This window comes from Musca vetustissima, unplaced genomic scaffold (assembly GCF_032173495.1).
Source record: "Musca vetustissima isolate MV318-11 ecotype Yass unplaced genomic scaffold, APGP_CSIRO_Mvet_v1 utg83696, whole genome shotgun sequence".
NCBI classification, from domain to species: Eukaryota; Metazoa; Arthropoda; class Insecta; order Diptera; family Muscidae; genus Musca; species Musca vetustissima.
Window position 1 is genome coordinate 64,591 of NW_026887788.1, and position 24,250 is coordinate 88,840.

Consider the following 24,250-nt stretch of genomic DNA (forward strand, 5'->3'; position numbering starts at 1 on the left):
ATCTCTATTTCTGGTCTAATTTTCTTTCCTTCCTCTTCTTCTTCTCTACAGTCGAATAAACCACAAACAACAACGGCCACAGCTGCCAATGGTGGTAGTCATCTAATATCATCGAGCGGCGATCGTGTACCGCCCATCGGTGGCTATCAATGGCCAACGGATCAAACACCTGGTGTTATGGGTCTAAAAAATCATGGCAATACCTGTTTTATGAATGCCGTCTTACAATGCCTTAGCCACACCGATATACTGGCGGAATATTTTGTTTTGGATCAATATAAGGTAATTATGAAAAACAATAACAAAAATAATGGATTGATAAAAATGGGGATAATTATAAAAAAGCACAAAAAAATTGTATTAAAAAATGATTTTATAAGAAGATTGGGGGTATGATAAAATCTTCCAGAGGAAAAAATTCTACAGGTCCATAAGGATACTTTTTTCAATAGAAAAAAATCCTCAGGTCCCTGAGGATGCCTTTTTTCAATAGAAAAAAATCGTTAGGTCCCTGAAGACAATTTTTTCCTATTAAAAAAATTCGTCATGTCCCCCAAGACACTTTTTTCTACTAGAAAAAATTTCCTCAGTTCACTGAGAATACTTTTTTCTATACGAAAAAATTCCTCATTTCACTGAGGACACTTTTTTCTATAGAATAATTTTCATCAGGTCTCTGGGGATACTTCTTTTCTATAGAAAAAAATCCTCAGGTCCCTGAGGATACTTTTTTCAATAGAAAAAAATCGTCAGGTCCCTGAAGACAATTTTTTCCTATTAAAAAAATTCGTCATGTCCCCCAAGACACTTTTTTCTACTAGAAAAAATTTCCTCAGTTCACTGAGAATACTTTTTTCTATACGAAAAAATTCCTCATTTCACTGAGGACACTTTTTTCTATAGAATAATTTTCATCAGGTCTCTGGGGATACTTCTTTTCTATAGAAAAAAATCCTCAGGTCCCTGAGGATACTTTTTTCAATAGAAAAAAATCGTCAGGTCCCTGAAGACAATTTTTTCCTATAGAAAAAAATTCCTCAGTTCACTAAGGCCACTTTTTCTCCTAGGAAAAACTCCTCAGTTCACTGAGGATACTTTTTTCTATACGAAAAAATTCCTCATTTCACTGAGGACACTTTTTTCTATAGAATAATTTTCATCAGGTCCCTGGGGATACTTCTTTTCTATAGAAAAATACATCTATAGATAAAAAAAATCGTCAGGTCCCTCAAGATACTTTTTTTCTATAGAAACTTTTTTCAATTCGTCAGGATACTTTTTTCAATTCGTCAGGTCCCTGAGGATAATTTTTTTCTATAGAAAAAAATTCGTCAGGTCCCTGAGGATAATTTTTTTCTATAGAAAAAAAACCTCAGTTCACTGAGGATACTTTTTTCATTACATAAAAATCCTCAGTTCTATAGAAAAAATATATAATTATTCTGTAGAAAAAACTGTCATCAGGGGCCTGTTTGCTATAAAAAAAATTGTCCTTGGGGACTGACGATTTTTTTCAATAGAAAAACGTCTCCTGACGAATTTTTTTCTATAGAAAAAAAGTGTCCTCAGGGACCTGACGAATTTTTTTCTATAGAAAAAAGTGTCCTCAGGGACCTGACGAATTTTTTTCTATAGAAAAAAAGTGTCCTCAGGGACCTGACGAATTTTTTTCTATAGAAAAAAAGTGTCCTCAGGGACCTGACGAATTTTTTTCTATCTCAGGGATCGAATTTTTTTCTATAGAAAAAAAGTGTCCTCAGGGACCTGACGAATTTTTTTCTATAGAAAAAAAGTGTCCTCAGGGACCTGACGAATTTTTTTCTATAGAAAAAAAGTGTCCTCAGGGACCTGACGAATTTTTTTCTATAGAAAAAAAGTGTCCTCAGGACCTGACGAATTTTTTTCTATAGAAAAAAAGTGTCCTCAGGGACCTGACGAATTTTTTTCTATAGAAAAAAAGTGTCCTCAGGGACCTGACGAATTTTTTTCTATAGAAAAAAAGTGTCCTCAGGGACCTGACGAAATTTTTTCCTAGAAAATAATATCGTCAGGTCGAAGAGGACAATTTTTCCTAGAGAAAAAAAAAATCCTCTGGTCCCTGAGGACAGTTTTTTCGTATAGAAAAAAATTTCTGTTCCATGAAGACACCTTTTTCCAATAGAAGAAAATTCTCAGGGACCGCTATGATATTTCTACCATAGCATGGTAGACTATAGGAGTTGATTTTTAAGATACGATTTTTAAAAGGATTGGCTGGCCTGTAATATTGGATTTGTAAATATGTTTTGCATGTGATAAAACCACATCCTCTATTTGAAATTATATTAACCCCTAAAAATAGGTGACATTGAAAAGCAAATTGTTTCCACTGACCGCAGACATTTAACCAAGAAATATTTATTATTATTTTTTTTATATATATAGAAACCAAGGGCATTTGTGCAATTTTTCAGTCTGCAATGTTTAAATAATATTTAAAAATAATTAACATTGCTAAAAATTTGCGAGACATATGAAAAATATTCTCTAAAAATTCACATTTTATTGACCCTTTAAAAATTTTTTTTTCTTCAGAAAATAGGCAATTAAATTGTCCTTGAAGAAAATATTCTTAAAAAAATCGACGCATTTTTGGTCCCGGAAAATATATTTTTTTTTAAATGCAGGCATTATTGGTCCCAGAAAATTATTCTTTAAGCCAGGAACGGAGAAGTATAGTCGGGCGGTCCGAACATTTTATATCCTACACAACTACCTAAAAAATCTAACTTTATGCGGTTCAATGTTCTGAGCCTGGCAATATTTCGCAATATTTTCACCCTCATGACCGATTATAGTCAACAGCTTCATTTTCAACCTTGGCATATTTTCCAAATCTTGGTTTCCCCAGGGGAATATTTACGCCATCAAATAAAAATTTGGTCACTTTAGGGTTTTGGTCGTTCTAAGTATTTGGTCAGATCCCCTTCAAAGTGTTAAATATGTAACGTTCTGCATATAATAATGGCCACTAGAGCGACTAGAAAATCTGATAGAAATAAAGTTTTCAATTCATTGCACCGCCTAAATATCATCTCAACATTACCGAAATTTACAGGCGTCGTCCTTGACCATAACCGTAATTTCATATAAAATTTCAAAGCGATTGGCGCGGCATTTCCGCCCTCTAGTGGGGTAATGGTAACACTAAATAATATCATAACACATAGACACCCCTTTTAAATATTTACGTATAACTCCCTTATACGACTACATACACCCATATAATAGGTAACAATTTAAAGGTCAATGACTCCTCTTACTATCAACTTCTCGGGTCGATATTCTTCAGGAGTAAATACATTCGCCGTAGAATAGAAATGTTTGTAATTTTTCACACAAAGGTCCGGGTCCATTTGAACCACTAAATATTGAACGATCTCATTCTTTGGTCAGATTCCCTTCCTGGTGGAAAATTTCGTGGTATTCGGGCTGTAATTGTGGCCTCTAGAGCGACCAGAAAAACAGACAAAAATTGTTGGTCCATTTTATTCCCTAAATATTAACGCATCAGTACCAAAAACAATAGGGGTTGTCTTTGGCCAGAACCCGTCCTACATTTGTCCATTACTTTGACCTGAATCGTGTTAACAAATTATAATCTACAGACGGACGGACACACATGTCTAGATCGACTCAGCTAGTCGAGATTTGACGATCGGTATATTTAAAGGTGGGTCTAGGACTAATATTTCTCTTCGCTACAAATCCTTTGGGCTGTCCTGACAACATAGTTGTGTTGGGTATAAAAATCCAAGCTTATAGCTTTTTGAGTCCTTCAAAAACCCTTTTAGATTTTTTCCTTAAATTAATTACTCCGTTTTGAAATTTCCAAATTATGAAATTTTAATTAATTAATTTTTATTTTTTTCTCGCTCCAGGCTGATTTGAAACGTCGCAATAAAATCAATTCCCGTAAATTTGGTACCAAAGGTGAGCTAACCGAACAGCTGGCCAATGTTTTGAAAGCCTTGTGGATGTGTAAAAATGAAAGTGATCACAGTACGAGTTTTAAGGTGGGTTCCCATACAAATAATCTCAAATTCATAGACATTAATTTTGTTCTTGTTCCTTTTCAGGCCGTGGTCGATCGTTATGGCTCACAATTTCGCAGCTCAACCCAACATGATGCTCAAGAATTTCTATTTTGGTTATTAGACAAAGTCCATGAAGATTTAAATACCGCCACAAAACGTCGCTATAAAAGTGTCAAGGTAGGTTTGGTAGGAATTCTGGGTTCTATGTATGTGCGATTGTATGTCTATCTGCCTGTTTGTTTTTTCTCGCCTCATTTTGATGATAAATGCCAACTAGCGATGTCATGTTTATACATAAAAAGGCCATTAGAGAAACTAAAAGAGGCAACACATTTCACCACTGATTACTGATATAAGTGTGACAGATTTGCCATATCAGTGTCAGGCGAAAAGCAAACACACAAAATATATCATCATTGAAATGATATCTAAACGTTTTCATTAGCACCCATATTCAATGATAGCAGTGTGCCCTCACACACACACACACAGCTTATATATTTGAAAACTTGCAAATTTTTGAGATGCAAGTTTAATTTATCCTCCTGCCTCGTGTGGGTACTTGTTATAAGAAAAGCCCCTAAGCTGTTATAATTTGCAACGTTTTGTTTATTTTTTTCCTGCCTTGTTGTTTTTGTTACGACACATGGCGCGTTAATTGTTTGAAAGATTAATGGCAACACGAGTTCTATTATCTCCTCTATTGTTGTTGTCGTCTTTGTTGGTTATTATTATTATTTCTAATTATTATTGGCATTTGATAACCAAAAGTTAAATATAACATATACCATCTCTGGACAATGCAAATACCTGAGACATTTCTTTTTCTTTCCTTCTTTCTGATAAAAATGCATTTCAAGTGTTTTAAATTGTTATCACAATTAATGGGCACAAAAAAAATATTATGGCTTCTTATCTTGACAATATTATTATGGTTTATATTGACAAATGTCCTCGAGACTGCTGCCCATCATTGCTGTCCGGGTATTATAGCTTTGTGTGGCCTTAGAGTTTGTTACGCCGCGAAATATTGGTCATAGATCCACTTTAGGTATACTGATCGTCAAATTTCGACCGTCCGTCTGTCTGTCCGCCTTTCCATTATAATTTTTAAACACGTTACAGGCCAAATTTTGCATGTAGAATGGGTTCTGGCCAAAGAAGACCTCGACTGTTTTTTGGTAAATATCGGTCAATATTTTGGGGATGAAATGGACCAACAACTTTATGTTTGTCTGATTTTCTGATCGCTCCAAAGGCCATAATTATGATCCGAACATCGTGAGAAGGGGATTGGTCCAAAGAATAAGCATGCTCGTTTTTGATAAAGATCGGTCAATGTTTAGGGGGTCAAATGGACCCTGACTTTTTTTTGAGTCATCAATGTTTAAATAATATTTAAAAATAATTAAGATTGCTAAAATTAAGCGGGACTTATGAAAGAATTATGATCCGAACATCGCGAGAAGGGGATTGGTCCAAAGAATAAGCATGCCCGTTTTTGATAAAGATCGGTCAATGTTTAGGGGGTCAAATGGACCCTGACTTTTTTTTGAGTCATCAATGTTTAAATAATATTTAAAAATAATTAAGATTGCTAAAATTAAGCGGGACTTATGAAAGAATTATGATCCGAACATCGCGAGAAGGGGATTGGTCCAAAGAATAAGCATGCCCGTTTTTGATAAAGATCGGTCAATGTTTAGGGGGTCAAATGGACCCTGACTTTTTTTTGAGTCATCAATGTTTAAATAATATTTAAAAATAATTAACATTGCTAAAATTAAGCGGGACTTATGAAAGAATATTCTTTAAAAAAATCACATTTTATTGGCCCTTTAAAAATATTTCAGAAAAAATAGACAACTGACAATTGGTCCTTGAAGAAAATATTCTTAAAACAATCGACGCATTCTTGGTCCCTAAAAAATATTGCTTTTTTATTCGAGCCTTGTTAGCCCCTGAATAATATGAAATGAATATTCTTTTAACCAGTAAGAGTAACAGTATAGTCGGACGGGGCCGACCATATGATACCCTACACAACAACCACGAAAATCTAACTTTCTGCGGTTCTATATTCTGAGACTGTCAATATTTCGCGATATTTGCACCCTCTGACCGATTGTAGGTCAACAGCTTCACTTCTAACTCTCGTTTCCACGACAGAGGGGTCTACGATCCGAAACGACCCGAGTTATACTCGGCCAACGTCTGTCACCTCAGCCCATAATGTAAAAGCAATATGGCTGTTACAACAACAACAACAACTTCTAACTCTGGCATATTTTCCAAATCTTATTTTCCCGAGGTGAATATTTACACTATAAAATAAAAATTAGGTCACTTTAGGGTTTTTGTTGATTTCACCCTCAAAACATTGACAGATCATCATCAAAACAGCTTTTCTAAAAACTTGATCAGATCCCATCCAAAATAAAATGTGTGAGGTTCTGAATATAAAGGGGTTTCTTTGGCCAGAACACTGACTTTTGTGTGAAAAATTACAAATTACCATATACTCCTGAATGGCATAGACAAGAGGAGTATCCAATAGGAGTTGTTGACCTTTAAATTGATACCAATTATATTGTTGTATGTACTCGGAAGTGGGAGTTATACGTAAATATTTAAAGGAGTCTATGTGTTATGATATTGTTTAGTATTACTATTAGCCCACTAGAGGGCGGAAATGTCGCGCTGATCGCTTTGAAATTTTCCATGAGGTTCCAGTTACCGCCAAGGACAACCCCTATAATTTTCGGTGATGATCAAATAATAATAATTGGGATGAAGTCGACCGAAAATTTATTTTTGTATTTTTAGAGTGGATCTATAGGCCACAATTATAAGCCGAACATCACAACACAACCCCACGATGAAGGGAATATGGACAAATAATTAGAAGGACTGTACTGAATATTAGCAATATTCGAAAAATATGTCAGTGTAAGGAAGAGGTGCTGGTGACCTCTATTTGGACAAAAGGCTGCCACTATCACGAAATATTGTTAAGGTTCGGAATAGGCCCCGTCCAACTGTACTGCTCCGCTCACTGGTTTAAAATAATATTTGAATGGTCTTTGGCCCAAGGACGAACCCTATTGAAAATCGGTTCAGATTAGATATAGATATAACCAAACACCCTATATTTATTCCAATTTGCACGAAATTTAGAATAGCGTACTGATTTACTTTTAGAATGATGTATGCTAAGTTTCGTGATTTTTTATAGATTATTTCTTTGAGAATAAAAAAGCGCAGTGAGCCCCACAAAATTAATTTAATCGGGGCTAGCTTGGATGACAAAGTAAACCTTTATTTTAATTAGTTGCAATATTTACACATCTACTTCTCTTCTGTTTACATCAATATGCAATTTTTTCAAATTACAGAATTATTTAAACACCTTGATCACCATTATTAATTCTCCAGACATTTCCGTTGAGTAATTCACCACCTGTAGCACCTCAAGTTGTCCGTTTGTCGGCTATATTACACGCCGATATCAAAACAGCTTACATGATAATGTAATCATAGTCAATAATATTATATAATAACATCAGGGGTTTTTGTAGTTTTCCAATAATTTTGTACAAATAAAATGGGTCTCACTTGTAATACTTCGTAGGGGTACTTAAAAATTTGGCGTCTTTTATATCGCTATCTTATCTTTTATTAAGTAAATGTAAAAATAAAATATATATTTACAGACCATATCACAGAATTTTACAAAAATAGCAACAACAACAATCAAAATAAATAAATTTACGTAAGGTTTTTTTTGTTTTTTATTGTGCGCAAAATAATAACAAAAGCAAATTTGTTCGCGATAATTTGGTGTGTCTGTGTTTTCAAGATAAAATGGTGATACTTTACGGACATGTATTTGATATGACACAAAGTTTTTACGTTTCATCAATGGGGAGGAGATTGGTTGTGCCAAGTTTTGTTCGAAGAGTATGGGGAATTTTTGGAAATTGGTATTTATAAAGACCCATAATCTCTATGCGGACCAATTGGTATTTATAAAAAAGATATGATCGCTATGCAGACCAATTGGTCCATATAAAGACCTATGGTCTCTATACAGACCAATTAGTCTATATAAAGACCAATGGTATCCATACAGACCAATTGGTCTATATAAATACCTACGGTCTTTATAACGACCAGGGGTCTCTATACAGACCAATTTTTTTGTATAAAGACCAGGTGTTTCTATACAAACCAATTGGTTTATGTTCACACCAATTTATTAGCTTTCAATATAAAGAATTATTATTGTTTTTCCATAAATTTTGTTTGCGCCTAAAAGTATGCTTTAATTTTTGTTTAATTAATCCTATCTATATATTAACTAATTTATTTCATGTCTCTTTTATCACAGAACAATTATGGCCGTCCAGATGAAATTATTGCCGCCGAAACATTAGCCAATCATATACGCTGCAACAACTCCTTTGTTCAAGCCGTATTCCAAGCACAATTTCGTTCATCTCTCACCTGTCCGCGATGTAAAAAACAATCGAATACATTCGATCCATTCCATTGCATATCGGTACAACTGCCACAGCTGACACAACAGACAATCTTTGCCACCGTTGTCTATCTGCAAAAGCAGCCAAGGCAAATGCGTATGGGTCTAACCGTAACTGCCGGTTCACCAATTGTGGCCTTAAGGGAACAACTGCATAAAGATACGGGAATACGAACGGAACAAATGGTCTTGGTCGATTTGCAAAAGGAAGGATTTATGCGTGTGTTTTATGATTCACAGCCGGTTAACACCTTGGATGGTATTGAGACAATTTATTGTATAGAGGTGCCATTGGAAAAGGAGGAAATAACCAATAAAAGCAATAATGAGGCAACAACAAATACCAACGCTCCTGGTGGTGGTGGCAATTCTACAACTGCAACCTCAACAACAACAACTGCCAATAATCCACAATCAGCAAATCTGTTGGTGTTGGTGGCAAATGTCAAGAAAACCAAGTTGAAAAATGAAGACCCCTCAAAGGAGGATGTGGTTAGCTTGGAACGTTTTGGTGCTCCATTTTGTTTACAAATACCACGTGATTGTTCATATGCCGAATTGCAGAAGAAGCTGTTGAAGGAAATGGCAGCCATTTTAAAACCCGAAGTATTTTCCTATTCAACTCCCTTGAAAGAAATGTTTCAAATACGTTTACAAGATCCTTCGGCAGATCCTGACACCTTCATTGAGCAGGTTGAACATCCCCTACTAACGGAAATGATTGACTTGGCTTTGTCCGTGTTATCAGCTGAAGCTGGTCCACCGCACATTAAATTACTACTCGAGTGGCCAGAACCAGAGGCTTATTTTTCCGACCTCTCTGATCATGTGGTTGAACATGAAAGTGTACCCCGCCTATTGGCAAATAAAACAAATGACACCGCCACCCTAACTTTGGAACAATGTCTGGAACATTATACCAAAGCTGAAACCTTGAGTGCTGAAGATGCCTGGCGTTGTCCCCACTGTCAGGAGTATTTACCGGTTGTGAAGACATTAGGTTTATGGTCATTACCTGATATATTAGTTGTACATTTCAAACGCTTCCGCCAACATCATGGCAAGGGCCAAAATGCCGCCAAGCTAACCACCATGGTTAAGTTTCCATTGCATTCCTTTGATATGTCACCACATTTAGCCAAAGAGGTGCATGAAACCACAGCCGCAACATTATCGGCTAGTTCAGCAGCACAACAGCATCAAACCCGTCCAAGTCCTTGGCGTAAATCAAAGCCGGGAGATTCACGGTCTTCCACATTGAGTTCTCGTGATAATCGTGAAACTCGTTATGACCTCTATGCAGTCTGTTATCATCAGGGTGATACACTGGAAACGGGTCATTATACTGCCGCTTGTAAAAATCCCTATGATCGTCAATGGTATAAATTTGATGATCAACGGGTCACCAAAGTACCCAATGAAAATATGCCCGAAGAAATCATTAATAATGAGGCTTATATGTTGTTCTATCAACGGAGAACATCTGAAAATGCTGAATGTTCGGGTTCCAGTTCAAATTCCAGTGATCATTGGGTATCACGTATAGCACCGCCACCAACAACGACGGCACAATGCTCAAATGTCCAATCAGTTTTAAGTAAATCCAAGGAGACTCTTAAATCGGAAACGAATGTGGACAAACCTTCTGAAGTGAGTACCAAGGAAGAGAAAATTGATGTTGTTGTGGAAAAACATCTTAGTCCTGAGATACAGAGCAATAAACCATCGACTGCGGCGTCTACGGCAAAGGATGAAAAGGGTGAGTCTAACACAGAGATTAAATATTTTATAAGGATCAATTAGTACATAGAGAGACCACAGGTCTTTTTAAAGACCAATTGGTCTGTATAGAGACCCCTGGTCTTTATAAAGACCAATTGGTCTGTATAGAGACCCCTGGTCTTTATAAAGACCAATTGGTCTGTATAGAGACCCCTGGTCTTTATAAAGACCAATTGGTCTGTATAGAGACCCCTGGTCTTTATAAAGACCAATTGGTCTGTATAGAGACCCTTGGTATGTGTAGGGACCAAAGGTCTTTGTAAAACCCAATTGGTCTGTATAGAGACCATAGGTCTTTATAAAGACCAATTGGTCTGTGTAGAGACCCCTGTACTTTATAACGACCAATCGGGCTGTATAGAGACCTATGTTCTTTATAACGACCATTCGGGCTGCATGGAGACTAAAGGTCTTTATAAAGACCAGTTGGGCTGTATAGAGACCACAGGTCTTTATAAAGACCAATTGGGCTGTATAGAGACCACAGGTCTTTATAAAGACCAATTGGGTTGTATAGAGACCGCAGGTCTTCATTCTTCATATGAAATCCCTATTAATCTCTTTGTTTTTTTTCAATTGCAGAATTTACTGAAATCCCCACAACATTGGAAGAAACAGTAATCGCCTCTAATTTGGATGCTTTGGAGGAACTTTTGGATTATGCAGATGCTGAGGTTATACACGACTGCAACGATCTAACTGAAGCTATGGCCGATAATAAAGATATCACACCGGAAGAAAATAATGAAATTTTCACCATGGATGAGGATTGTAAATTGGATGAGGAAATCAAAACAGACCCCTGCAATCATTCGGCAGATAATGCTCATGAAAATATCAATGCCAACAACAATGCCACAAATTATTTACATACCAATGGTCATGGCAAGGATATAAAATCTAAATCTCCACTATCTCTTAAAAAATTAAATGGCTTTGAGAAACATCACAACAACAACAACAACAATAAATCAATAGCCAGCTCAAATTCCTCTACATCATCCTCTTCTTCTGCATCCCTGGCATCAACCCAATCATTAAACAAAGGTCAACAACAGGCAGAAACTTCCAAACTTAAAGATAATACCGCTGATGATGGCTTACAAACAAAAACAAATGGATTTTCATCTTCGAACATTGTTGCCACACCCAAGGCCATTTCGAATTCGGCACCCAACGATAAAGAACATTTACTTTCGACAAGTTTAAAAAGTAATAGTAGCAGTATTATTAGCTCCGCCTTAGCGGGACATTTTCAAACGTATCGCCAACCATGGCATGGTAGTCGTTCAAGTGTTTCGGCTGTCGAAAATGCCATATATCCGAGCAGTAGTAGTACTTCCACAGGCGGAGCAAATAACACAACTCACCCTTCGTTGCATTTGCGTCATTCCTTTTCGACGGCATCAAATTATCGTCTACGTGAATGTAGTGATACTTTGTCATCGGTATTGCGCAATTCGGTGAATACTTGCAGCAAGGATACGCTATTGTTTTTGGATCAACAACAGCATCACAACCACCATCATCACCACCACCACCATCATCATCATCACCGGCATCATCACAGTCTAATGGAGGATGATGATGATTCGTCAACATTTATGGGCAGTCGATCGTTGTGGGTAAGTTAAATGGAAATATTTGTAAATGTGATTAAAATTTCTCTATAGATTGAAGGCTAAAATTTCACGAAAGTAATCGAGAGGAAAGGGGTTACAAATTGAAACTCTAGAAGAAAAATTAGTGGCTAACTGGCACATGCCAAAGAAAGATTGTAGATAATGGTGTTTAGAAGGAAAATTCATTATTTCAATAGGGGCGTTCATAGAAACAAAAATTATATCTCGGGAAAAGGACTCATTCTTATAAGAACGAACCTTAAAAAATTGGTTAGGGATCGGACTGAGAAGTATATTATCACTGATCTCTCTAAATTTGTTCAGCCGTTTGTAGGACCTTTTTACCAGCACGTTCTAGTGCTGTTTTCATCATGACATTTTGAAAATTGTTCTTTTGCGGATTTTTATAGGGCTTTGGTTTAGCTTCGCTATTCAAATCATATTGGGATCCCACACAGAATCCCTGTCAACTACTTCAAACGCAATAATCTCATGCAGTTCATATTTTTGAGGGTATCGAAAATTACTACCTTAGTGCATATTATTTTAAAATTATGATCCATAACTGGAATTCATTTCGCTGCCTGCCATCTTAAGCCTAAACCTCAATAAATAGCGTAGTTCGTTGGCCATACAACGATTCCGCCATATTATAAATTTGTTTTCGGTTTAAATTTATTATTCTCAGATTTTGAAGGGTCATATTAAAGATAGAGCTTTGAAATTTTGCACATACATTGCTACTACTCCTATTATTGGTATTGAAAATTCTATATATCAGAATAAGTTATGGTATAGGCTTATATAAATATAACCACCGTATTTTTTTAGGTTTTAGTCAACATTCCCATTCCGGTTTATTGGAGGACATCAAGTCTTTGCAGAAAATTTGCAATATAGGTCGATGTTTTGACATAGCCACCTTCGAAAAGTTTCGTTAGATTTTAGATTAATTGTAATTTGGCATTTCAGGTTATAGGTTTTACTCAAAATTCCCATTCCGGTTTATTGGAGGACAACAAGTTTTTGCAGAAAATTTGCAATATAGGTCGATGTTTTGACATAGCCACCTTCGAAAAGTTTCGTCAGATTTTAGATTATTTGTAATTTGGCATTTCAGGTTATATGTGGTCTCAGAACTTTTTCGAATAAAATATGCGATCAATATTTTGACATAACCCCCATAAAATGCTCACGTTTTTATTTCGATATGTCAATGGTGCTGGCGGAAATTTCAACCTAAGTGTCTGAATATTATTATTTTGCGTTACCAAAGGGTTAAAATTCCTTGGTAGATAACTTTAAATATAAGTTCATAGGGTGCCGAACGATTTTCGTCTTTGCGTCTGTTGAAATCACAATATTGATCGTTATATTTAAGATAGAGCTCTGAAATTTTACACAGACATTGCTCGTGCTCCTAGAATGTTTGGTATTGCAAATGGAATATATCGGCCCACGTTTTGGTATAGCCAAACAGTACGCCGAAATATTTAACATTTTGGGGATTTTGGACAAGTATTTTAATCAAATTGGCTGTAATTTGGTATTTTGTGTTGTCATTGTATAACCAATATGCTCGCCAAAAATGATTAAATTTGATCCCAGTTTCAGTGTAGCCCTCATATAGCGGTACCTCCCATTATTCTGTATTTCCTTGCCAAAAATGATGAATATTGAATCAAATTTCAGGGTAGCCCCCATATAACGGTACCCCTCAATATTCAGAATTTAGGGGATTTCATACACGTTAATCAACCGAATTGTTTGTAATTTGGTATTTTGGGTTCTCATTGTATAGTACATCTCCGTACCAAAACTTATTAATATTGACCCAAGTTTCAGGGTGGCCCCCATACAACGATACCCTCCAATATTCGCTATTTTGGGGAATATGGACACGTTTTTTAACCAAATTGGCTGTAATTTGGCATTTTGGGTTCTCATTATTTTACACATATCTGCGTCAAAAATTATTAATATAGACTCAAGTTTCGGGATAGCCCCCATATAACACTACCCCCTAATATTCATTATTTTAGGGATTTGGGACACGTTTCTCAACCGAATTGGCTGTAATTTGGTATTTTGGGTTCTCATAATATAACACAACTCCTTGCCAAAAATTATTAATATTGACTTAAGTTTCAGGGTACCTCCCATATAACGGCACCGTCAAATTTCAGTATTTTTGATACGTTTTCAATCAAAACGTCTGTAATTTGGCATTTTGTGATCTCATTGAATTGTACATCTCTGTACTAAAAATTATTAATATTGACCCATTGTTTCTGGCTAGCCCCCATATATAGTTTCATCCGATTTTATCTAAGTGGTGCACCAAAGCCCCAACATCTGTCCGATCGAGACAAAATTTTGCACAGCGTACTGAATTAAGTCCACTTTAATGTCTGTGAAGTTTTGTTGAAATTGGTTCAGATTTTGATATAGCTCCCATATGTAGTTTCTTCCGATTTTATGTAAATGGTGCACCACACTCCCAATATTTGTCCGATTAAGGCAAAAGTTTGCACAACGCACTGAATTAGGTCCAGTTATATGTATGTGAAGTTTTGGTGAAATTGGTTCAGTTTTAGATATAGCTCCCATATATAGTTTCTTCCGATTTTATGTAAATGGTGCACCATATAGTCAAATTTAGGCCGATTAAGAGAGAATTTTGCACAGCGCACTGAATAAGGTCCAGTTTTATGTATGTGAAGTATTGGCGAAATTGGTTCAGATTTAGATATAGCTCCCATATATAGTTTCGTCTGATTTTATGTAAATGGTGCACCAAACTCCCAATATTTGTCCGATTAAGGCAAAAGTTTGCACAACGCACTGAAATAGATACATATTGATGTATGCGAAGTTTTGTGGAAATCGGTTCAGTTTTAGATATAGCTCCCATATATAGTTTCGTCCGATTATAGGTAAATGATACACCAAACTCCCAATATTTGTCCGACCGAGTTCAATTAGATCCAAATTTACATACATAATTTTGGTCGGTTTCGTACAAATGGTACACCAAAGAACCCAAAGAACTCCCCGGTTGACATGGAATTTTTCATAAATAAATGGTGGAGATTATACAAAACACATATGGGGATTTTCAATAGATTAAAATATCTATGTAGATCACTCATTTAATTTAGGCCCGATTCCATTTCAAAGGACCTCCAAAGATGACATTTCTGTTCTATCTATAGGATATTGTATATATTAGCATCTTTGTAAGTACCTAAAGTGGTGGTGAAGGGTATCATATAGTCGGTCCCGTCCAACTTTTGAACTTTCCTTACTGGTTTATGTTTTGAAATCGATAAAGCTATAATTAGAACTTCGGGTATCATTTGTTTTAGGTTCTATCATTTGACCGTTCAGTTTCGCAAGAATTAAAGAAATTGTTCAATGTAGATCCAAGTTTTGATATACACCTCATACAAAAGCCAATGTCGTATTTTCAGCGATCTGATCTGACGGCATTTTTTCAAATGCATCCTCCATTAGAAAGTGTCTATTGGGGTACCCCATATATGTAAATTGATTTAAATAAATGGTAGCCCGACTATTTGCATTTAAAGGGCTCGGCCCTGCCCTAACGACGCCTTTACTTGTTTTTCTTTTTTACAACAAATATTAATTTTCTACCCTTTTTCCCCTTTGCAGATATCACCGGTTACGCCCCACAAACTTATAACAGTATCGCCGAAAAATTAATAAAGAAATGAAAAAAAAAAACAAAATTTCCAAGGAAAATATTCAAGCGAAAACGGCGACCTCAACTTGTTGTGTACGTATATATATATATATATATACATGTGTATTATTATTAAGTTTTAAACAAATTTAATAGATAGACAAAAAACAAAAAGAAAAGAAAAAAAACTAACCAAAAAGCTAAGTATGAAAAAAAATTCATATAAAACAAAAATAAACGAAATTGTTAAAAACTGATCTAAACCTAAAAAGAAATGAATCAATTAACAACATAGTTATTTAAGAATATAAGTTTTTTAATTTTATTTTTGTTTTGTTATTATTTTTTGTTTCTTTAGTTTTTATTATTATTATTAATTTTTACTAACATTTTTGTGACAAGACACAGACAGGCTCATTATGAGAATTACTTTATTTTTATTATATACTTTATACACAAAAAATAAAAATAAATATATAAATATAAGCAAATACATACATATATATAAAATCATGTTACATTTTTTCTATATATTTATACATAAATACTATGTATTAAATAAAAAAATAAAAAAAAACAATTATATATACACATAAGAAAACAAATTGTATACATATTAATAAATATATACAACAATATTTATTTGAAATAATAAATAAAAAAATATATATAGTATACAAAAATCAATACATAATTGTAATGAAAATACATATTTATTAAATGTTTAATAAATGTTTTTTGCAACAAACAGTTTATACGATTTATACAAACAGACAAACAAACAAAAAAAAATACGATTTATCAAAAGAAAAAAAGAAAAACTAAAAACATTTTACTACCAATAATAAAAATTAAAACAAAGAAAAATGTTTATATATATATCTGCATATAGTATATTTCCAATATTAATATTTGTAAGTTGAAATGTAACTTTTTTCATGTTATTTCCTAAATATTTATATATAAAAAATAAAAAAGATTATAATGTAAAATTACAAAAAAAAAATAAAATAAAAATAAAAACCACAAAATAATAGTTATTTATAACAACATGGCTATTGTTATTGCATGATAGTAATATACCTTTAGATATGATATTAAAACAAAATAATAACAATAATTATTATTACAAGAATTCTTTAATCTCTGAGAAAAATATTCACAAAGACCATGGGTTTTTTCTTCTATACTATTTTCAAAATACTTCTCCACACACACATTTGGCATGATATTAAATATTGTTATTTCTAAAATTGGATTTTTCAAAAAAAAAAAAAAAAAAAATTAAATAATGGATTCTGTTTTTAGTTTTTTTTTATTATTGAAAATGACTTTTAAAACAAGTTTTATTTTATTTTACTATTAAAATCTATATATTTATTTATGTTCTTTTATATTAATAATCCCATATGAGTCAAATGGCAAATAAAAAAAGTATTAATTGTACAATTGTTTTTGGAATATAATAAATTATTTTTTATATAAGCATATGATTTGTTCACTTTTTTATATAATTAAATGGTATAACAATTGGGTTTGTGTAATTGAAATGCGTACGAATTTTATAATTATGGCTTTACGATCAGATATTTGACAAAACTTTGCATTTTTATACGATATTTTCCTGTGATGTATATTATAGCTTTAAGACATACTTTGCTGCCTTTAACCTGACTTAAAGGTCCAGTGGCTGGAAATTTAGCATCACGTTCAATGCCGTCTGGGTTGTACCACTGAGAGCCCCTGTTATACAGAGCCATGCTGACCGTTGCATACGATTAATATTGAAGAACGTTCGTTTATCAAGAGCCTGCCACCAAACAGCATATCCATAGGTCAGAATAATAAACATATACAGCTAGTATATAATTTCAGTTTTTAATCTTGCATGAGTAAAACGCATTGCATCTCTCCTTGTGGGTTTCTCAAGATTTATTTTCCATATTTTAAATGATCCCAGGCTAGTTAGCTAATTAAACCATTTATTTTCCTTCGTTTGCGGTCTATGACAATGTTGTGTCTGTTCCACATTAGTTGTTGAAACACAGTGGGGGATAATTGGTCTAGAGTCTAGTTAGTTCATGTGTTATTCATTCTCCAAATTTTACAAATGGATTTGGGATTCTTAGATATTAATTTCCGAAATCGGGCTTCACATTTAACTCCATCATACTCCATTTGTTGTTGTTGTAACAGCCATATTGCTTTTACACAATGGGCTGAGGTGACAGACGTTGGCCGAGTATAACTCGGGTCGTTTCGGATCGTAGACCCCTCTGTCGTGGAAAAAATGACTTCATTTGTACTTTATATACCTATTTAACTTCTAATTGACTGAAGACATGTCATACAGTAAAAAAAAAATGTACCGACTTTTTACAACAAATCGACTTTTGGCAACAACAAAAACTGTGTCTGTCACAAGGTTTCCTTCTTCATCTCTACAGGAGGATGTTCATGCACCAAAGCCTTCGGTTTGGTGTTTTACTCGATGATAAAATTTCCGGACTTCATTCGGACTCCTGTACATTTCGATGTGCTCACTTTTGTCTTGTTCTTTTTTTCTGAAAATAATTTTCTCCTTCTCTCCCGATAATTCTCAATCGCATTGTTGTTGCTATTGTTTGCAGGGTTGCTCTATACGCTGCGTTATTCGCCTCAGTAGCATTACGGCACTCCTGATCGTACCACGGGTTTCTTGATGGTGGTCTTTGGTACCCAAATGTTTCATTTGCTATAATATTATCAAGACAAGGAGTGCTTTCGTCAAGCAAGTGTTTAAGTTGAGCGGATTAGGCTTCTGCTATCTGTTGTATTTGCAGCTTTTCGACTTCAAGTTTCCGCGTTACATTAGATCGCACCTTTGTTGGTTTTCTTTTTTGTTGGTTTTTTATAGTAGGAGGGGTTTTCCAAGTGTGGGCAACTAACCGGACGCCTCAACCCATTTTTGTGGTGCTTATGGGTTAACACATGACAGCTAATTACTTCAACGGATAATGAAAGTAGCTACCCCAGGTGACAACGCGGGGAGGTCAGTGTCCACTAGAGAGACGAAGCCTTGGCTTTGGGCTTTCCCTCAAGTAATATATTTTGAATATTCAGTCTTTGAAAAACAAACAATAATATTCACTGCATTTAAAGAGCTGACAATATGTAAATTTGTTGAATAGCCAGAAATATATATAAAACAAATTATTAATAAATCAATTGAATTGAGTTGTTTTATTTATATGTGTACATTTATTTGCAGCATAAAGGTTTGTATGTCTAAGGTTTTTGTATTTTATTAATTTCTTAGATAATTGATAAAGTACTTAAGGATCATATTGAAAGATGTGATAATACTTGGTGCGGCCTATATTGTGCAGATAATCTCATCTGCACATCCTTAATTCATAATTAAGACAAAGATCATCCATTTTTCAAATTTTTATGCGATGTTTTTGAAATTGAAATTTGAAATTTTTGTTATTTGGATGTTCCAGTCGGAAATCATGCTCGCCATCGAAAATAAGATCGTTTCTTTAATTAGAAGAAACAACTTTGTCAATTAATTTGTTTATCCTTTAAGGGGACCCCCCCCCCCACATTTTCGGTTTAAAAAAATTTAATTTTGTTATTATATTTATATCGAACCTACACTAATTCACTAATTTATAGGGACATTATAAAATTGCGAGCACGATAGCTCAAAAACTAATAATGGTTTCCGAATTTTGGGGCGTTTCTTTGTGAGTGCATAGATATCGTATGAACTAGGATAAATCCAACCGGTGTAGGTTTTCCTTATTTTTATACCCTCCACCATAGTATGGCGGGTATATTAATTTTGTTTTTCCGTTTGTAACTCATCGAAATAATCATTTCCGACCCTATAAAGTATTCTTGATCAGCGTAAAATCCTATGACGATATAGCCATGTCTGTCTGTCTGTTGTAATCACTCTAGCGTCTAAACGAATTGAGATAGATCGCCCAAATTTAGCATAGAGTAGTCGATTGGCTGCAGGCAGGTCAAGTTCGAAGATGGCTCTTCGGTTCACGTTTAGGCATAGCTCCCATATAAGGGTACCTCCCAATATTTTGGGGTTCTTGAGCGCGTTTTCCAACCAACTTGAGCGCGTTACCAACTTATTGGGTACTTAATGTCTCCACAAAAAATATAAATATAGGTCTACTTTTTCTGGTAGCCCCATATAACGGTACCTCATAATTTTCAGTATTTTGGGGGTTTTGATCGTATTTTTCCGCCGAATTAGCTGTAATTTAGTATTTTGAGTTCTTAATAGGTACCAAATCTTTGCACAAAAAATATAAATATAGGTAATTTTTTCCGGATAGCCCCCATATAAGGGTACCCCCGATTTTCGGTATTTTGGGGTTATTGACCGCGTTTTTCAACCAAATTGTATATGGTAACAAATCTCCTTACCAAAAATATTAATATTCGATCCCTTTTTGTTCCGCGTTTTGAGTTTGTTTCTAGACTCTGTTGTAAACATTTCACCTGCGGAGGATAGCGAGATAAAAAAAATTAGAACGTAAGGTTCGATAATGAATTATAGCCGCATGTAGACCTAGCCCCTGTGTGGAGGTTGCAGAAGCAGTGGACCGATATTCCCCATCTTCAAATTTGAACTAAGTTTGGAAGAAATAATAAGATGGGCAATGTTTGGATAAAATCTAAATTTTCTGTCCACTTTTTGCTATGTTCCCTATATTTTCATTTCAAGTATCTGTCAATATATCTATAGTGGGTGGTATCCAAAGTTCGGCCCGGCCGAACTTAACGCATTGACCACAAACAAAAATAGGCGATTTTCCAAAAAACTTTTTTCAAACATCCGCCATTTCGTTAATTTTTGAACGAAACCAATAATCCTAGTTCATAGGATAGCCAAACATGTACTAACACCGTTGGAATTTTCGGATTCTGTTCCAGTGAGGAGTTATGCCCGTCATGAAAAATAAGGACTTTTCTTTAATCACAAAAAAATAACAATAACAAAAAAATTTTGTTAATTATTTGTCTTCCCTAAAACCTTACAAACCTTAAAAAGCATTGGTATTGGTATTTACCAGCCCATTGAAAATCATAAAAATTTAAAATCGTAAATGGAGGAGTGGGGGTGGGCTGCGTTTACACAACTCAGGTGTAGACCGAAAAAGGGATTGATGGTATCCAATTTTTGTAGTAAAATTCCCACAAACAATTTCATATGGTAAATCCTGTGTGCGCTAAACCTAGCTGACCTTATATATATATATATATATATATATATATGTACTACCCATAGATTAATATCAGATATATAGGACCATCATCTATCTCAAAATATGACAGTAGTCTAAAAGTGCATATAATTACGAGTATTTTTTATAAGATTTTGCAAAAATCACACTACTAACATATTTCTGTTTTAATAAATTAGTGCAATACTTGTAGTACAAAAATTCATATTTTAATTGTCTGCTTATCGCTTAGCCATAAACTCGTTTCAGTAGAGTAAAATACGAATACGAGGCATTTAGCAAAGCCTGAAACAATTCCAATGTCATCGGGTAAATGTTGCCAACTTTGATCTGCAATGGAAAGAAAAGAAAAATAAATATGTTATTACTATACGTACAGGTTCCGCAATTACTTCCATTTAGTACTTTTCGAACACATAATTACACATTTTCAAGTCTACCACCACCACTAAATTTAGTACCAGTTAGTATAAACACCTTTTTGGTACTTCTTTCTAACTCTCCGTCAGTGACCCACATTACAAACTTTAGGTTTCCGAATCGAAATTTAGTGCATTTGCTATTGTATTTACTATTCATAACACCAATTCGAGTCTTCACTACTACACTTCATATTTTTCAAATCTTAGGTTCCAACCAAATCAAATTGTTCCAAATTTAGTACCATCATACTCATAAGTAAGAATTTCTAAAACTTAATTAATTTCACCAAAGTCCAAATTAAGTACTTTTCGTAATCATAAGTACGAATTTCCAAATATACCTCAATCCTGATTTCAAATAGTAATCGTAAGTCAAAATTTAAGAATTCCAACTCTGTCTGTTCATCAAAAACCAAATTGTACCAGATTTGGTACCACTCTGTACTTTTCAACCATATTCCAACCAAATTTAGTACCATTTATTACTTTTCGTAGAGGTAAGTACGATTTTATCAAACTTCCTCAATTCCACACTCCAACCCTATCCTTTCACATAAATCCAAATTGTAGCATATTTAGTACCATTTAGTAATTTTCATACTTTAAGTTTGAATTTTCAATACTGTCACAATCCTGTACTCTAACAGTAATTTTATTTTCAAATATATTTTTTTTATTTCTTTCTCTATCATTTCATCTAAACTTAGTACCATTTAGTACATAGTACAAAACTACCTCCATATCTCAATTCTACACCTATTAGTGCATGTACCCTATTTAGTGCCATTTAGTGCTTCCAATACTACTTTAATCCTGTGATTTGCATTCCGAAATTTAAATTTTCCATCTCTATCCATTCACTCTGATCTAAACTGTACCAAATTTAGTACCATTTAGTACACGTAATGACAAATTTTCAAAACTACCGACATATTTCAATCCTGTACTCCAACAGTAATATTAATTCAAAGTTTCAGGATCTCAACGCTACTTTTTGTTTCTATAATTAAGAATTTCCTAAACTACGTCAATCCCACACACTAAAAGAAATTTTAATAGCAAAATTCTGGAGTCCAACTCTATCCATTCACACTTAATCAAGTTGTACCAAATATAGTACCATTTAGTACACATAAGTACTATGATTCCATATCTTAATTCTATATTCTAAAAGCAACCATTATTCCAAATTTTACGTTTCCAGCTCTCTCTGTTCACCCAAATCGAAATTGTACCATATCTAGTGCCGTTTAGTACTTTTCGTACACACAAATACGAATTACCAAAGATGTGTGTATAGCTCAAACTTCAACCGTAATCAGAATTCCAAATTTCAGGTTTTAAACTCATCCGTTTAAGCAAAATCCAAATTGTACTATATTTAGTACCATTTAGTACTTTTTGTACCAATAAGTAAGAATTTCTAAAACTACCTCAATTCTACACTGCAACAGTTATTTTAATTCCTAATTTTAAGACCCCAACTCTATCTGTGAACTGAAATCCAGCTTGCACCAAATTTAGTACCATTAAGTACTTTCCGTACACAAAAGTACGATTTTTTAAAGCTACCTCAATCCTGCATTCCAACAGTAGTCCTAATTCCGATTTTCAGGATTCCATCTATATACACTCAACTAAATGCAAATAGTACCAAATTTAGTACCATTTAGTACTTTTTAAAAAAACATAAGTACGAAAATCTTAAACCATTTCCATACATCAACACCACTTCCCAACCTGTATTCTCTATAAAATTTCAAGATTTTAGCTATATATGTTCAATATATGTAGAATTAGAACTAAATTTAGTACGTTTAGTACACTTATAAGTCGAATTTCCAAAAACCCTTTTGTACAGCTTTCTAACTTTCCATCAGTGACCCACATTCCAATTTTCAGAATTCTAGCTTTTCCCGTTCGCCTAATACAAAGGGTACCATATTTGGTACATTTTAGTACTTTTCGTACCCTTCTGGTTCGAATTTCCAAAAACCCAGCCTTATCTCACGCATACACACCAACAACAACCCACACACAAAATTTCAAGCTCTAGCTTCAGCCGTTTCTTCTGGGCGATGATCTGCCAGTCAGTCACTCACTCACTCCCTCACTCACTTAACACTAAGCTCTTTTATATATATAGATTACTTTGGCAAAAAAATTCAATTTTTATTTATTTTTTTCTCGGAATATAAAATTTATTGTCACCAGAAAACAGATGATTAAAAATCAGCTGATATTACTTGAAAATCGTTACTGGGTAAATGTTACTTGTCACTTCTCCTGCTCGTATAGCAGCTTCTGTCAGCACTAATTCACTTCTATCGATTTCATTAAATATCATTGGTATAACTTTCCAAGAGTTTAATGAGTTCTCATTAATCGAATTGACATGACATCTAGCACACTTCATTTCCATCTTCTACTTCTGTTAACTTTCAATTTGAGTGCAAAGCGTTTGATATTGGCTATTAACAGAAATTACATTTTAATTTGATCGTGACCAAGAAGAGCGACCAATTCGATTCAGTTTTAATTGAATTGACATTTGTGTCAGCTCAGCAATGTTAACTGTCACTTACCAATTGAGAACTCATTGCAGCTAATACTTACCGTGCATGGTTTCTGTGCTCTCATTATCATCAGGAGAATTAACTTTTGAACAGGTATATCAAAGGTGAACCATTCCGTTTCATAGGCAGCGGCAGCGATTGATAGATTCTATGGAGTGAAAGAAATTATCAAGAAAAGAGAGAGAGAGAGAGAGTAAATTAGAGAGAAAGAGATAGAGAGAGAGTGAAATTTAATTAAAATCAATGGTTAATTAGTTAGTAGTCATTGCTCGAT

At 34.3% G+C, this 24,250-nt stretch overlaps 1 protein-coding gene across 1 annotated transcript in view; it reads left to right on the plus strand.

Moving 5' to 3' along the window:
* The window catches only part of LOC133335476 (ubiquitin carboxyl-terminal hydrolase 43-like), a 68,633-nt gene extending 52,879 nt beyond the window's left edge, over positions 1–15,754 (plus strand). The window contains exons 2-7 of the mRNA XM_061543750.1: positions 52–282; positions 3,921–4,055; positions 4,119–4,253; positions 8,467–10,375; positions 10,981–12,023; positions 15,696–15,754. Coding sequence (XP_061399734.1) covers positions 52–282; positions 3,921–4,055; positions 4,119–4,253; positions 8,467–10,375; positions 10,981–12,023; positions 15,696–15,746 — 3,504 coding nt within the window. The 3' untranslated portion in view covers positions 15,747–15,754. The remainder of the gene's footprint in view (positions 1–51; positions 283–3,920; positions 4,056–4,118; positions 4,254–8,466; positions 10,376–10,980; positions 12,024–15,695) is intronic.
* The last annotated feature ends 8,496 nt before the right edge of the window (positions 15,755–24,250 follow it).